At 40.8% G+C, this 13,334-nt stretch overlaps 1 protein-coding gene across 15 annotated transcripts in view; it reads left to right on the top strand.

Moving 5' to 3' along the window:
• The window catches only part of SVIL (supervillin), a 122,695-nt gene that overhangs the window by 48,802 nt on the left and 60,559 nt on the right, over positions 1–13,334 (top strand). For 10 of the 15 annotated variants that reach the window (XM_060248197.1, XM_060248195.1, XM_060248198.1 and 7 more), the window contains exons 4-7: positions 3,302–3,359; positions 3,487–3,638; positions 5,050–5,704; positions 9,829–9,912. In XM_060248197.1, the coding sequence (XP_060104180.1) occupies positions 3,302–3,359; positions 3,487–3,638; positions 5,050–5,704; positions 9,829–9,912 (949 nt within the window). The remainder of the gene's footprint in view (positions 1–3,301; positions 3,360–3,486; positions 3,639–5,049; positions 5,705–9,828; positions 9,913–13,334) is intronic. The other 5 variants (XM_060248200.1, XM_060248210.1, XM_060248209.1 and 2 more) reach the window with 2 other exon arrangements.

Genomic DNA, 13,334 nt, shown 5'->3' with positions numbered 1-13,334 from the left:
ATTACAGGAAGAGAAACATTTAAAGGGCATTGACTGGGTAGTTTCTTTGGGAACTGAGTAGTACCCTTGTGTAAGGAAGTCCTACAAGGAAAGGTTGAAGGAGTTGGTTATGTTTAGCCTGGAGAAGAGACAACTGAGAGGTGATACGATAACCACCTTCAAGTACTTGAAGGGCTGTCATATAGAGGATGGTGTGGAGTTATGTTCTGTTGCCCCAGAAGGTTGGACCAGAACCAAATGGTTTGAAATTAAATCAAAAGAGTTTTTGACTAAACATTAGGAAGAACTTCCTGACAGAGCAGTTCCTCAGTGGAACAGACTTCCTCAGGAGGTGGTGGGGTTGTCCTTCTTTGGAGGTTTTTAACCAGAGGCTAGAAGGCCACCTGACAGCAATGCTGATTCTGTAAACTTAGGCAGATCCTGAGAAGGAGGGCAGGAAGGGTTGCATCAGTGCTTTGTTCTTGTGGCCCTTTCTTACACATCCAAGGAAATGCTGTTCACCACAAAAATGCTGTTTGGAGTCAGGCTGCAGTTTTTCTCCAGGTCAATTTTGCCAGGGATCCTGGAGGGTTTTGGGCTTTTTTTTTTTTTTTGCCATCTTCTGGATGTGGAGCGGTTGTCACTGGGGGTATATGGGGAGAGATATTTGTGATTTTCCTGCATTGTGCAGCGGGTTGGACTAGATGACCCTGGAGATCCCTTCCAACTCTGTGATTCTAAGTCTGAATCGGCTTGTGTACAATATGTGAGGGAACCATGTGTTGGCTTGACAGATTACCTGTCTGCTCAGTTAAATGGGGATGAAGGGACAAAGTCTGATCAGGGAACCTTTGATCATGTATGAACCTAGGTAACTGATATAACTGTGTGGAATCTGAAGTGTGGAAAAAGTGAAACACTGCACCAGCTAGATCTGGGCTATTTTTGTCTCGGACTTGCTTTAGAAGGTGTTGGGGAGATACTCCACAAGGCCAGTGTTTTTATTTAGGCCTGCAAAAGAATCTCTTTGCCAGAACGGTATCAACACACAAACACTGTGTTGGGGAAGTCATAGTTTGCTTTCTGCTTCCTCAGCAATCTAACAGCCATGAGATGTCTCTTTTTAAAAGCATGACAGAGTTTTGCTTCATTGGAATTAATTAAAAAAAATTCTAGCTGTTGCTGTAAATGAGGTATGATAACAGTTCCATTTGTGACAATGAAAGAGAATTTTGCACCCTGAACTAACAGTTGGCTAGGTATAGGCGTTTCTTAGGCTTTGGCATCTTAGGCTTTTAACAGAATTATGACCTCAAAGAAAATGACTTCATAGTTACCCTAAGACTTTCCTCAAAAATTTTGCTGTCTTTAACCTTGGATTGTTGGTGATTTAATGATCCAGTAAAACAGTGTTCCATCAGGTATTTTATGAAATATATTTTATTTATTGCATTTATGTCATGCCCTTCCTCCAAAGAACTGAGGGTGGCATACAGGGCTGTCTTTTATCCACAGAACAATCCCGTGAGGTGCATTAGACTGAGACACTTTAACTGGCCCAAATCCACCCACCAGACTTAAAGAATAAGCATGTATTTGAAGCTGGGTCTCCTCAGTTATCTAATTTTCTGCATGCTGTATCATAAAAGCTCTCTAGGCAAGTATTTAGGTATGAAATGCTACTAAAATCTAGATTGTGCCAAATTTCACCCATAATCTATCTCTTTTACCACCTGACCTATGAGAGCTATTTGCTTTTGTCAACACCTCTGCTGTTGACCTGCCATCTTGTGCCTTAACTTTGACCGTTAACCCTTCCCTCCCTTTCCCTCTGAGGATGAGTGTTTTTTCATCCCAAAACTGGCAAACCCAAGTTAGTCTTGGTTTTGCTCAGGGAGAAAAAAGAGGCAGTGTAAAGCTAGCCTATGCAAACTGTGATGTTAAACTAACTGCTGTCTTACGTTCACTCTATATCAGGGGTGTCAAGCATGCAGTTCGGAGGCCAAATCAGACCCTCGGAGGTCTCCTCTCAGGCTCTCAAGCAATTGGCTGTCATCCATTTCCTTCTCCCTCTCTCTTGCTTCCTTCTGCATCACAGCTTGCTTTTCAAGGCTTGCTCAATTGCACAGGAGCTACAGAGCAAAACCTCTATTTTCTCCATTGTCTGAGGCTCCTCCTTTGAGGAGGAAGGGGGGAGGAATAGCCTGCTTTGCCAGGGTCTCTCAGTTGCACAGCAGAGCTATTGCGCCAAGCCTCTTTTCCTTCTATTGGTTGAGGCTTCTCTCCCCCATCCTCTGGGGAAGGAAAGAGCCACAGCTTCCTTTGCCCAGTTTCCTGGATCCCATGGGTGAAATACAAAGGAAGCATCTTTAAGAGCAATGAGTGCTAATGTTTTAAGCATGTTATAAGTTTTTTAAAATATAAATTTGTGTTTGTGTTCTTTATAAAATTTATATATCTGCTATCTAATCTTAAATAGATACATACATAGTCCGGTCCAACAAGGTCTCATTTATGTCAGATCCGGAGTCCAAAGCTATTTACAGTATTTCATACCAAAATATAATCAGCTTTATAAATGACTGAATATAAATCGTGTTGTGCATCATAGGTCCTGTTCAGTGGTTGTTTGTATGTCTCAGATTCTACCCAAGAGAATGGCTCTTTTCATTTACTAATTCGCTTTCTACTCCTGCCACTTTGGGGAGAACATCTAAATCAAGAGAATATATGCTTTTTTAGATACTTCATAAAAGTTAGTCAGTCTCTCCACAAGTCCATAATATCAGTACATTTGGAAACAGGTGAAGGGCTGCCGAAGAGTGTCTTACTGGTTTGCAGAATTAACTGCAGATTAAAATTAACTTTGCCTTTGTCTTTGTCCAAAACTTGGGAGGAAAGTAGTGCTACAGAAAGACAGCAATACCTGGTGTCAAGGGAATGCAGAACACTGCATACTCTAGGCTGATTCTGCATTGAGCAGGGGGTTGAACTCGATGGCCTGTATGGCCCCTTCCAACTCTGTGATAGCAGACCCAGGCTTCTCTTTTTCTTTCAAAGCAAAAAAGCCTATAAAATAACAGCTTCCCTTTGCTGTCTGTCTATGGTCACATGTGGTCATGCAACATCCTAGTAATGTTCAATTGAAGTGAAGACCCATTCACGGTTTGCAAACAGTCTATAAAATATTTTCATGCCGAGTGACCTAAGAAAGTCTGGTGTTATTTAATTTAATAATATTCTGTGAAGATACAAAACTTTTTGTTCAAAGGATGAAGGGTTTTGCATTTCTAATATTTTATGTGCTTTTGTTTTATTTTAGTTTCTGAATTAAGAAAACTCTTCGAACCAAAGAGGCGGGATATCTTGGAGATGAAAAGGTAACTCTACAGCTTCCTTTACATCTGTCAAAGCACAGATCATATCTGTAACCTGCTGTATCATTCTGAAAAAATTTTTGAGTCATGTAGGCATCATATCCAACACAACATTTTCTATCTTTCTCAGGAAAGAGAGGATAGCCAGACGTTTAGAAGGAATTGAAAATGATGCCCAGCCTATACTTACACAAAACTGCCCTGGGTTGGTTACCCATCGTTTGCTAGAAGAAGATACACCAAGATATATGCGTGCAACAGATCCTTATAGCCCTCATTTTGGTAAGAGTTATGTTTCTAAAATACAGTATCATTGGCTAAACTTATTGCTGGAGAAGATTTAAACTACCAGACATTCTGCCTGCCTAGGAGTAGCTGGTATATAATTGTTTCATACATTTTTGTTGTTCTTTACTTTTCAAAGTGTAACTAGCAAAAAAAGATGGCTTGACTGACTGCATAACTGGTTGAGCACCCTGTCATCTCTGCTCCAGTGATCCTGGTTAAAACTTGAATTGTTTTGGCAGATAGCTGTACATTTCAACCTCATATGAACATATAAGGTAGTTCAGCTGCTCAAGTTTACTTAAGTTTTAATAGACATGGTTATATTTCATTTAGAAAGTATTTATTTGATTTAAAGTATTTGATTTTGCACATCTTTCTCTTGCCTTTCTTCTAATGATTCTCCTCTTCTCTGTTTTATCTACTTTATTGGTATTTATCAGGTATTTTCTCAGCTAATTACTGAGTGAGGTACTGCTTCAGCTTTCTGAAAATGGCCACACCAAGAAATCAAAACAATTTCAATTTTGGGGGGACAGCTGGATAGCTGCAGTTAAAGGGCATTTAAAGGACTCCCAGTCCTTTTAAATGCCTTCATAGTGAACTCTCAGCTTAGGGAAGGCATTTCAAGAGACTGCAAGCCCTTGAAATCCCTTAGAGTTGACTTGCCACAGAGTCGTGATCCCTTTACGTGCCTTCTCCCCCATCATTGGAAATGATGGCGGATGGGGGCAACTCTGTCGGGCAGTCTGGTTTAAACTGGGCGCAACTCTGTCAGGCAGTCTGGTTTAAACTGGGCTGCCTAGTACAGCCTGTGGGAAGAACCCTTGGCTGGGGATGGCCCTTCTTTGCAGCTTGATTTAAACTGAGCTGCAAAGATGAGCCAGCCCGGGATCAGCTGGGGTCGCTTGGAGCTCTCAGCTCCTCACCATTCCAGCTGATCCTCTTGTTTTTTGTCTTCTCGGGTCCATTGGTCCTGAAAAAAAAATCAGGAATCCCAAATATTTACAGAATCTGAATACCATGCTGGTATTGGGATTCAAGAATAGCAATAAATACTAATATTTTTTTCTGGTTCAATATATACCCAAACCCCAAAAATAACATTTTGAGTTTTGTTTTGTTTTTTTGCACACCCCAATACGTGATTCTAATATGTTTTGGTATATTTATGCTAAGCTTGCTTAATGCTTTGCGATGGTCTGGGAAAGTAAAAAGATCTTACCATATAACTACATGACCAGAAGAGAGTGCATGAGGAAAAAGTATCACGAGTGTAAAAAAAATAAATAGAAAGTGCATTATTTGACAGAAGGTGTTCCTCTCCACTTGTACTGGTTGTTGGTCGAATAATTGATTGTTGACAGGTGAGAGAAAACTAATCCCTTCTGGGTATTTTTTGCTACAGGAAAATCAAATGAAGAAGAAACCTCAGATTCTTCAGTAGAGAATCAGTCTAGTCCCAGATACCCGGAAGAATCCACTGGAGGAAAAACAAGGCCTTCTTACAGTCCATTAGTCATGGATTCCAGGGGACTTGAGTCTAAAGCAGAAAGAATAGCTAGATATAAGGCAGAGAGACGACGTCAGCTGGCTGAAAAATATGGTCTCTCTATAGATTCAGATGTGGACTCTGAGTACTCATCCAAATACACCAGAATGAGGAAAGATCAAGATGTGATCGAGAAGAAAGTCTTGAAAAGCGAGAAACCAGAGGATGAAAGCAAAGATTATAGTTCCATGTATTCAGTGAGAAGTGAACATAAGGAGGTGAGACTTGTTGCTCCTGAGATGAAAGAGCATTCAGAGCATGCAAGAAAGAGTTCTCCAGAGTGGGAAACGTTGCAGTTGAAAGAAGATAATGAGAGAAATGCACCAGAGCATAGTTCCAGTAGACATGATTTATCATCTGCTTTGGAGACTCCAACGCCCTTGTCGTTTCCTGGCCATGACTCCGCCCAGAATGAAGTGCCAAGTTCGCCAAAGCAAACTCACAGGGTTTCCCTGTCTTCACCAAAGCAGCTAGCTTCACCAAGTCATTCCCTCAGTGATACCAGATTAGGGTAAGTTTGCTGTTTTAGAGAGTGGTGCTGTTGGCATAGATGGTCCGTACTCCAAGGACCTTACAATCTTAGTCTTAAAGATAATGGGAAACTGAGCAGCTAAAAAGTAGAAAAATAGTTACCTACTAAGATGTGTGAGTTATTGCATTTGTAAATATATTATGCTTAGTTTTTGTGTTTATAGTGACAAGACCAGCAGTGGAGGGTTGGAAGATGATTTCAATTGTTTTGGAATAGTAGCCACTAGTGCTGCCAACATTGGGTAAAGAAATTCCTGGAGATTTGGGGAGTGGAGTTCAGCAGGGATGTGATGCTATAGAACCCACCTTCCAAAACTCCCTTTTTCTTCAGAGGAATCTATCTCTGTGGTCTGGAGATCAGTCATAATTCTGGGGGAACTTCAGGCCCCACTTGGAGGTTGGTAACTCTGCTAGTTACAGTATGTATCTTATGTTTGCAATAAAGAAGCTGGAGTCTATGTACTAAGGTTATAAGATCAGAAATCTTGGGAATAGGTAAGCACGAGCCAAATGTCAGTTTTGACAAGGTGTTACATCACAGTGGCGTTTGAAATGTTTGTGGATGCATGGCTGAAAGGACTCCAGGAACTACCTGACACAAGAGGAATTGATATTTTTAATATAGTCAAACAATTTTGCAGAAATTTGTTTTAGAAATTCCCAAATTACAATGGACAAAAACTCAATAAAAATGCCCCAAAGGTTGAATATCTGCTCCAAACGAGCAAAAGAACTAGCAACTTCACTTTCACATGTGTTTTTGCTCCTACAGGGTTAAGTCAGCACTACACAATGTGTTAAATGCACAGTTGTCACCAAAATAGTAGCCTCCTCTCCTTTTTTTATTTCCTCCCACAAAATCTGTGACAATGTGACTTTATTCTGCAAGCTCATTACTCTGCCCCCATAATACTGTATGCTGTTGATGGGTAGAACAAGGCGAGTTGTCATGAGGACATAGCCTTGAAGAAGGAAATTAAATGTTGAATTTGCTGTTCTCAACCAGTAACCATATGTTTAATGTGTAGCACCTAGTTCTGAGTTAAATTTCTGTCAAAACTCAGAATATTGTTTTATACAATCCCAGAGTTTCTGAACAATTTCTGTGGACTGCAGTTAACGTAAAGAATATGAAAGCTCTGATCAAAGTACTTATTACGAGAAGTACAAGTTTGATGGGAGGAAAAGCATTTTGCTTGTGGTGAAAGCTCTCACTGCTCGTTTCCTAAACTTAGAAATAAAGGGGAGTATTTTCCCCCTGTGATTGTCAGCACCTGGTGTGTAAAAAGCAGCTTCAAAGCATTTGTGGGAAAGGAGCCAGTAGGAGAGCGGAAGGAGGCTGTTGGCATCATTTAGTCTTAACAGAGTTGGCTGATCAGGATCCACTTCCCCAAAAATGGTCTTAGTTACGCTGGCAGGTAAACTTATAAAGAAATCATTGGTCCAAACTGATTCTGAAGGAGGAAATAACCAAAATGGTTTCTAATGAGGTATATTCAGATAGCTAGACCACTTAGAAGAGTACTGTAATTATTTCTACATTATAAGGATTATATAGGGTTGCCAAGTCCAATTAGAGAAAAATCTGGGGACTTTGGGGGCAGAGCCAGGAGACTTTGGGGGTGGAGCCAGGAGACATTGGAGGTGGAGCCAAGAACAAGGATGTGACAAGCATAATTGAACTCCAAGGGAGTTCTGGCCATCACATTTAAAGGGACAGCACACCTTTTAAAATGCCTTTCTTCCATAGGAAATAATGAAGGATAGGGGCACCATCTTTTGGGGCTCATAGAATTGGACCCTCTGGTCCAATCGTTTTGAAACTTGGGGGGTATTTTGGGGAGAGGCACTAGATGCTATACTAAAAATTTGGTGCCTCTACCTCAAAAAATAGACCCCCCCCCAGAGCCCCCAATACCCACGGATGAATTCCCTATTATTCCCTATGGGAATCGTCCTCCATAGGGAATAATAGAGTGCCCAGTAGACATTTCCCTCCCCCCCCACGCTTTCTAAAGGGGGGAGGGCCTCCAAACCAGGGAATCCCCTGCCCCCTCCCTCTCACACACACACAAATACTTACCAGATCTTCTTCTGGAGAACTCTTGCTGTGAAAACGAAAGCAAAAGAAAGGGAGGGGCCGTTTTCCCAAGCCCTTCCTGCTTCCTGCCCAGCCTTAAAGGGGCATACATTTTACAAACGGCTCAGGAGCTCTATAATAACATGAAGCCTACAGGTATGTTCTCCCCCCCCTCCACCCCCCACCCCCCGCTTCCCAATTTTTGAAGAGCGGGAGATGAGGCTGCGAACCCAGGGGTCTTCCGCCAGAGCGGGAGGTTTGGGAAGCCTAAGATTATAAGAAGTCTTTCATCATGTCTTCCACTTATGCTTCTGTCCTACCCTCTAAGGGAATATTTTCTCTAAATAAAGGTCCCAGTTGCAATTGTGGAGAGGGAGAGGGAGACTTAAGGCTCCCTAAGCAAAACAAACCACAGGATTTTTTTTGGGGGGGGGGAGGGAATTAGAACATTCTTGTAGATTGTTCTGCCTGCAGGAGTCTGTTAAGAAAAGGAGCAAACATCCTTTTGTCAAAAAAACATGGGCCTCCCTCTGAACTGGCTTTGTGGCTTCTATGAGCCCTGATTGGCTAGGCTCAACCAAGTGAGTAGTGTAAGGATAACTGACCCAACCATGAACTGTGCTTGCCCTCAGTGACTGCAGGAAGTAGCTAAATGTGACTGCAGGATGAAGCTAAATGCGGTTACAAAGCACCTTGGTGTCAACATGTTCACTGCAAGAACCTTAATAAAGCAAGGTGGTGAATGTGCCAAAAGCAACAAAAAGGAAACCACATATGTAAATAAAGACCACTTGCACACTTCAGGGAATTAGTGAATCATGTTATGCAGCCCTGATTCTTAAGTGTTCTCAAGAGTGTTATGAGAACCACCATAGAAATGAAGGCAACCTGATCATCTGAATGTAAAAGGCATGATTGCTAAGTAGCAGGATTTCTTTACACCTATGTCTTTAGAGCCTTTATGTGCTAACTTTTTGTATCACATATAGTTTATTCCTTCTGGGCCCACAGAATGGGCTGTTTTTAAATTTTACTCCTCATTGTATTACCTTCTTATCTTACTTCTTATGGAATTTCTGCTCCTTGTCACAGTTTCATTTCTAGGAGGTCACACAATCTTGTGGGAGTCATTACCTCAGGATAAATCTGTGTTCATTCTCCAGAGCCTCAGCCTACGTCAAACACTCTCTCAAAGGAAACCCTGGGCCTGGCTTCCTTCCCTGGAATTTCTGTTTGAGGCTTTATCTTGGGTCACTGTGACTCTGGTCTAAAGCTGCTCTGTGATAAAGCAATTTGTACTAGTTCACTCTGGCATTAAACTCTCTAGGCTGCACACCAATCAAGATCTTTGTGGGGTTCTTGGGATGAGAGCGGTGACTGCTGAGAGGATGTGAATGCAGTTGTCATTGTTGTACTTTTCTGTTTCTCTTTGGTGAACTTTGAAAATTAAACATAACTTAGGTTTTTATACTGTAAAGTTATGAGAGAGGTAGAGACCAGGCACTGTAAAGGCGGAGCTTCTTATTTAAGGTCTATCTGACTTGGTTTATTTTTTATAGTTTTCATTTTTCTCCCAATGCAATGTGTTCTACTGCTTTGAAATGGAAAAGACAATCACCCCTCCTTTAAAATCTCTGCATTCGTTTTGTTGAACCAGTGTATTTTGTTAGTTTCATTGTAAGGTTCATACTTATTTTTCTAGAGAGCAGTTTGGTTATATATAAATAGCATCCATGTATAACGTCACAAAAATACACAAATAGGTAATGATGTAGATAATCTTGGGAATGGTAGGATTTAAAAAGAATTATCATCAAAGATTTAACTGTTTTACATATATTCCTAATTGTATGAATACATAGCTATTCTAAGGCTAGAAACCTTCTACATTTAGAAGCCAAAGTCTTATTTTGATTCAGGTAAAAGCACTGTTTACAATTAAACTTGGGGTGGTGTAGGGGGGGATTGAGTGTGCATGCGTTGACATATTTCCAGGAAAACTTCTGAAGCTCTATTTTCTATAGTAGTGCAGGGAAAACAAAACCAGATTGGTTTCTTCAGAAAGATTCGGATGGGGATACAGCTTCACTTATCAACTGGCCCTCCAGGTATCCTGCCATGTAGCTGTGTGACTTAATAAATAATAATCAGACTGCTACCTTCTTTTTCTTTTCCCTATCATCATTTAACAAGTGTTTTTACACTCATTAATGGATGTGATTATTTTTAATGAACTGCTCTGATGACACCCCTTCCCCCTTCCTTGGATGGACTATCTGCTTTTTTGTCACTTGTAACTAATGGATGTTTTGGTAGGGAACACTGGACATGCCCTTAGTGTTTGCTCCACAGCTATATAATACTGGCACTAGCTAAACACCAGTTTTATTTTTAGCCCTATCATTAACACATTTCCCCTCCTTGCTGTCTTAAATGCGACAGAATACTAGTCTGTGACATGTTGCAAGCACTGAATGCGGGAACTTGCTCTGCCCACACCTTGTGGTTCCTTTCAATGCAAGAATTTAAAGGATTGTGTAGTTGATGCATTGTTCCGTATTTAAAGTTGTATATATGTCAGCATTTCTCAAACTGGAGTCTGGGAGCCCCTGGGAGTCTGCAAGCGTACTCCAGGAAGTTCTCAACTCTTCTGTAAGGGACAGAGACCAAGTGCCTGTTGTACTATCCAGCTAACATTCAAGCAGAATTCTCTTAGTTTTCCAAGAAAGGAGCAAGGAAGGGGATGGAATTGGCTTTCACCTTTTTCAGAAGGTCAGAGCTCATAGAGTTGCTCCACCTGTGGTGACCTGGCTTCCTGGTCACCTTGGCAAGCTAGCCAGAATATGTGCTGATTGGTTGCTGGGCCCTAGGAACTGGAGTAGCCCTGACAACAAGGAGGTGCAGCTCTATTGCAGTTGTCATAGTTACTTTCTGTGTAAAATCAAAATGATTTTCATTCTATTTTCCATTCTGCAGGATTTCATTGTAGAGATGAAGAGAAATATCACCCAGCATCCGTAGATAACAGCTAATGGCAGTTTTCAGTTGAATACTAGAAGGCTGAACTTTGTGTGATGCTTCACATTTTTCAATATCTGAACAGTTCTAAAAGTTTTTCTAAGCTCCTCCTTGCTCCTGCTCTGCTCTAGTCTCTGTCAAACCAATCTTGTAGTAACTGATCTTGCAGTCTCTGGAGCAAAGTCACGTCCAACAAAGAGATGAGATTGACTAGAACTGGGCAGTGTGTGTGGAACGGTCTCTTTTGAGCTTTGGTCCTGTAGGACAAGTACCCTCTGAGACCTGACCTTGTAGGCCATGTTTGGACTAAACCTATTTTTCTAAAACTATTTTTAGAGGGTCTTGTATTTCTTTGAGGATGGAAACTTGCACTGGCATATGCGGCTTGCTGCAGACACTTTGACCAGGAGCTGTCTGATATGACATGTGTGCCCAAGAGTGCTTAGGAGACTATGAAACTTATTTTGATAACTACGGGGGGGGGGGGGGGGGTCCTCAGATTGCTAAAGTTTGAGAACTGCTGTCTTATGTCTTTCCTTTATCAAATGGGGATGTGTTTGAATGCAATGTACAAACGTAAACCCTGTTTGCAAACACATTTTTACAAATCAATTTGCCTACTGATATACTATTCACTCATAATAAGGACTTGTTTTGATTTGTGTGAGAACTTGCATTAGATAAAAAGTCTAAGCTTGCAAACAACCAGGGACCCAGATCTTGTGAAACAACCTCGTCTTTGAGCCATAATTGAAGGGGAGGAAGAGAGGGAGTTGGCCATGGTATCATGCATACTTCTCAGTCCTCTTTTTCTCATGTTTGAATGTCTTCAGCCATATTGACCTTAGCCATAGCTAACCAGAGCTTGCCACCAAGCTTCAGATCCTGGTTGACGCGAGACTTTAACGTTGGTTTAAGCCTGTGGTGACATGGAAGTTGTCAAGTCTGGTTTGGTCCTAACCCAATGTTAAGGTTGGTAGGGGATTTTGTGTGAAGAAGAGATGGAGAGTTCATGGTCTTGTGGCCAACTCCCATAACCATGGTTAAAATATAAGGTGGCATTGTGTCTACACTGGCGCCCTGTTTCCTTCAGTGTCAGCTTTGTTTCTTGACAAATGCAGTAGCTTGGCAGAGCTGGTTAGGCTCAGGTACACACAGGACTTTTTTGTAGAAAAAGCCCAACAGGTGCTCATTTGCACATTAGGCCACACCCCCTGATGTCACCATTGTTTCACACAGGGCTTTTTGGTAGAATATTAGGCTACACACCCCTGGTGCCAAGCCAGCTGGAACTGCATTCCTGTACGTTCCTTCTCAAAAAAAGCCTGTATAATCCTGTATAATTGAGTTGAAATCAGTGTAATTTATTCCTACATAAGTACACATAGGAGGATGGAAATTTCCAAAGAATAGTATCTCTTAATATCACTCTTCTATTTCCTTTTTTTAAAAAAATCAATATATTATATTTTCAGAACTAAAACAGATCCAAAGTAAAAGTTTGGTTGAAAATGATATCCCAATATAATTTTTAAAACCGACTATCCACAAAATTCTCACTCTGTTTTCATGTCTCCCCAGAGTTATAGCAAAGTAAATTTGCCATATTGAATATACATCATTTTAGCCGATTTAATCATAAGCTTTGTTCTCTTTATCAATTAACTAGCTATTGATAGCCTTTGTCCACATGGTTATTTATAACTCTGTAGGTACTTATCTATTGCTGTTACACCTTGTTTTACTATACTAATTGCTTTCTAAGGGCTGTTTCTTATATTATCTTTACCCTAAGATGTAGAGTACAAAAAAGAACCTCCCTTCCTTTGTGAACAGTGTACATGTTTTCACATTGCTTCTTTTTGAGCAAAATGCTCAGAAAGCAGCAATATAATCGGGGCTTTTTTTGTAGCAGAAACTCTTTTGCATATTAGGCCACATCCCTCTTATTTAGCCAATCCTCCAAGAGCTTACAGGGCTCTTATTACAGGGCCTGCTGTAACGTGCTATTCACAAAAAGAAAGTATATCTGTATTTGACTATATTAAATAGTGTAAGACTTGGCTTTTAATTCCTGAGATTTGGTTCTCTCAACCAACTTTCTGATTGTTTAGAATTCATATAGCCTTTCCTTCTTCCACATTACTGTATAATCTAGTCTTTTCATTCTCAGTGTGAATGTACTAAAAAAGGTGGAGGGAACCACCCAGTTCTTGTGGCATCAAACAGAGTTAATACCAAAGAGCATAACCAGTTGCTTGATTTTGAAGTATGTGCTTTTCAGTGATGCACATAGGAAGCTGAAAAGCTCATTTTTGTTTGGGCATATTTAGGTCTTCTTTTCTCTGCTGCACAGTAGACACAGGGCTCTAAACTGTTCAAAACAGCTTTTTTATTTTTGCAATGCATGAAAATAGGTGCCCGAAAAGGGGCTCCACTGAAGTCAGTGCCTTTTCCATATCAATAATTGCACTCTGGAAAATGGCACACAATAGGAAGACTCTCAGATATC

Source organism: Heteronotia binoei, chromosome 10 (assembly GCF_032191835.1).
Source record: "Heteronotia binoei isolate CCM8104 ecotype False Entrance Well chromosome 10, APGP_CSIRO_Hbin_v1, whole genome shotgun sequence".
NCBI classification, from domain to species: Eukaryota; Metazoa; Chordata; class Lepidosauria; order Squamata; family Gekkonidae; genus Heteronotia; species Heteronotia binoei.
Note: the sequence above shows the minus strand (reverse complement) of the source record. Positions and strands in the feature narration are given on the sequence as shown.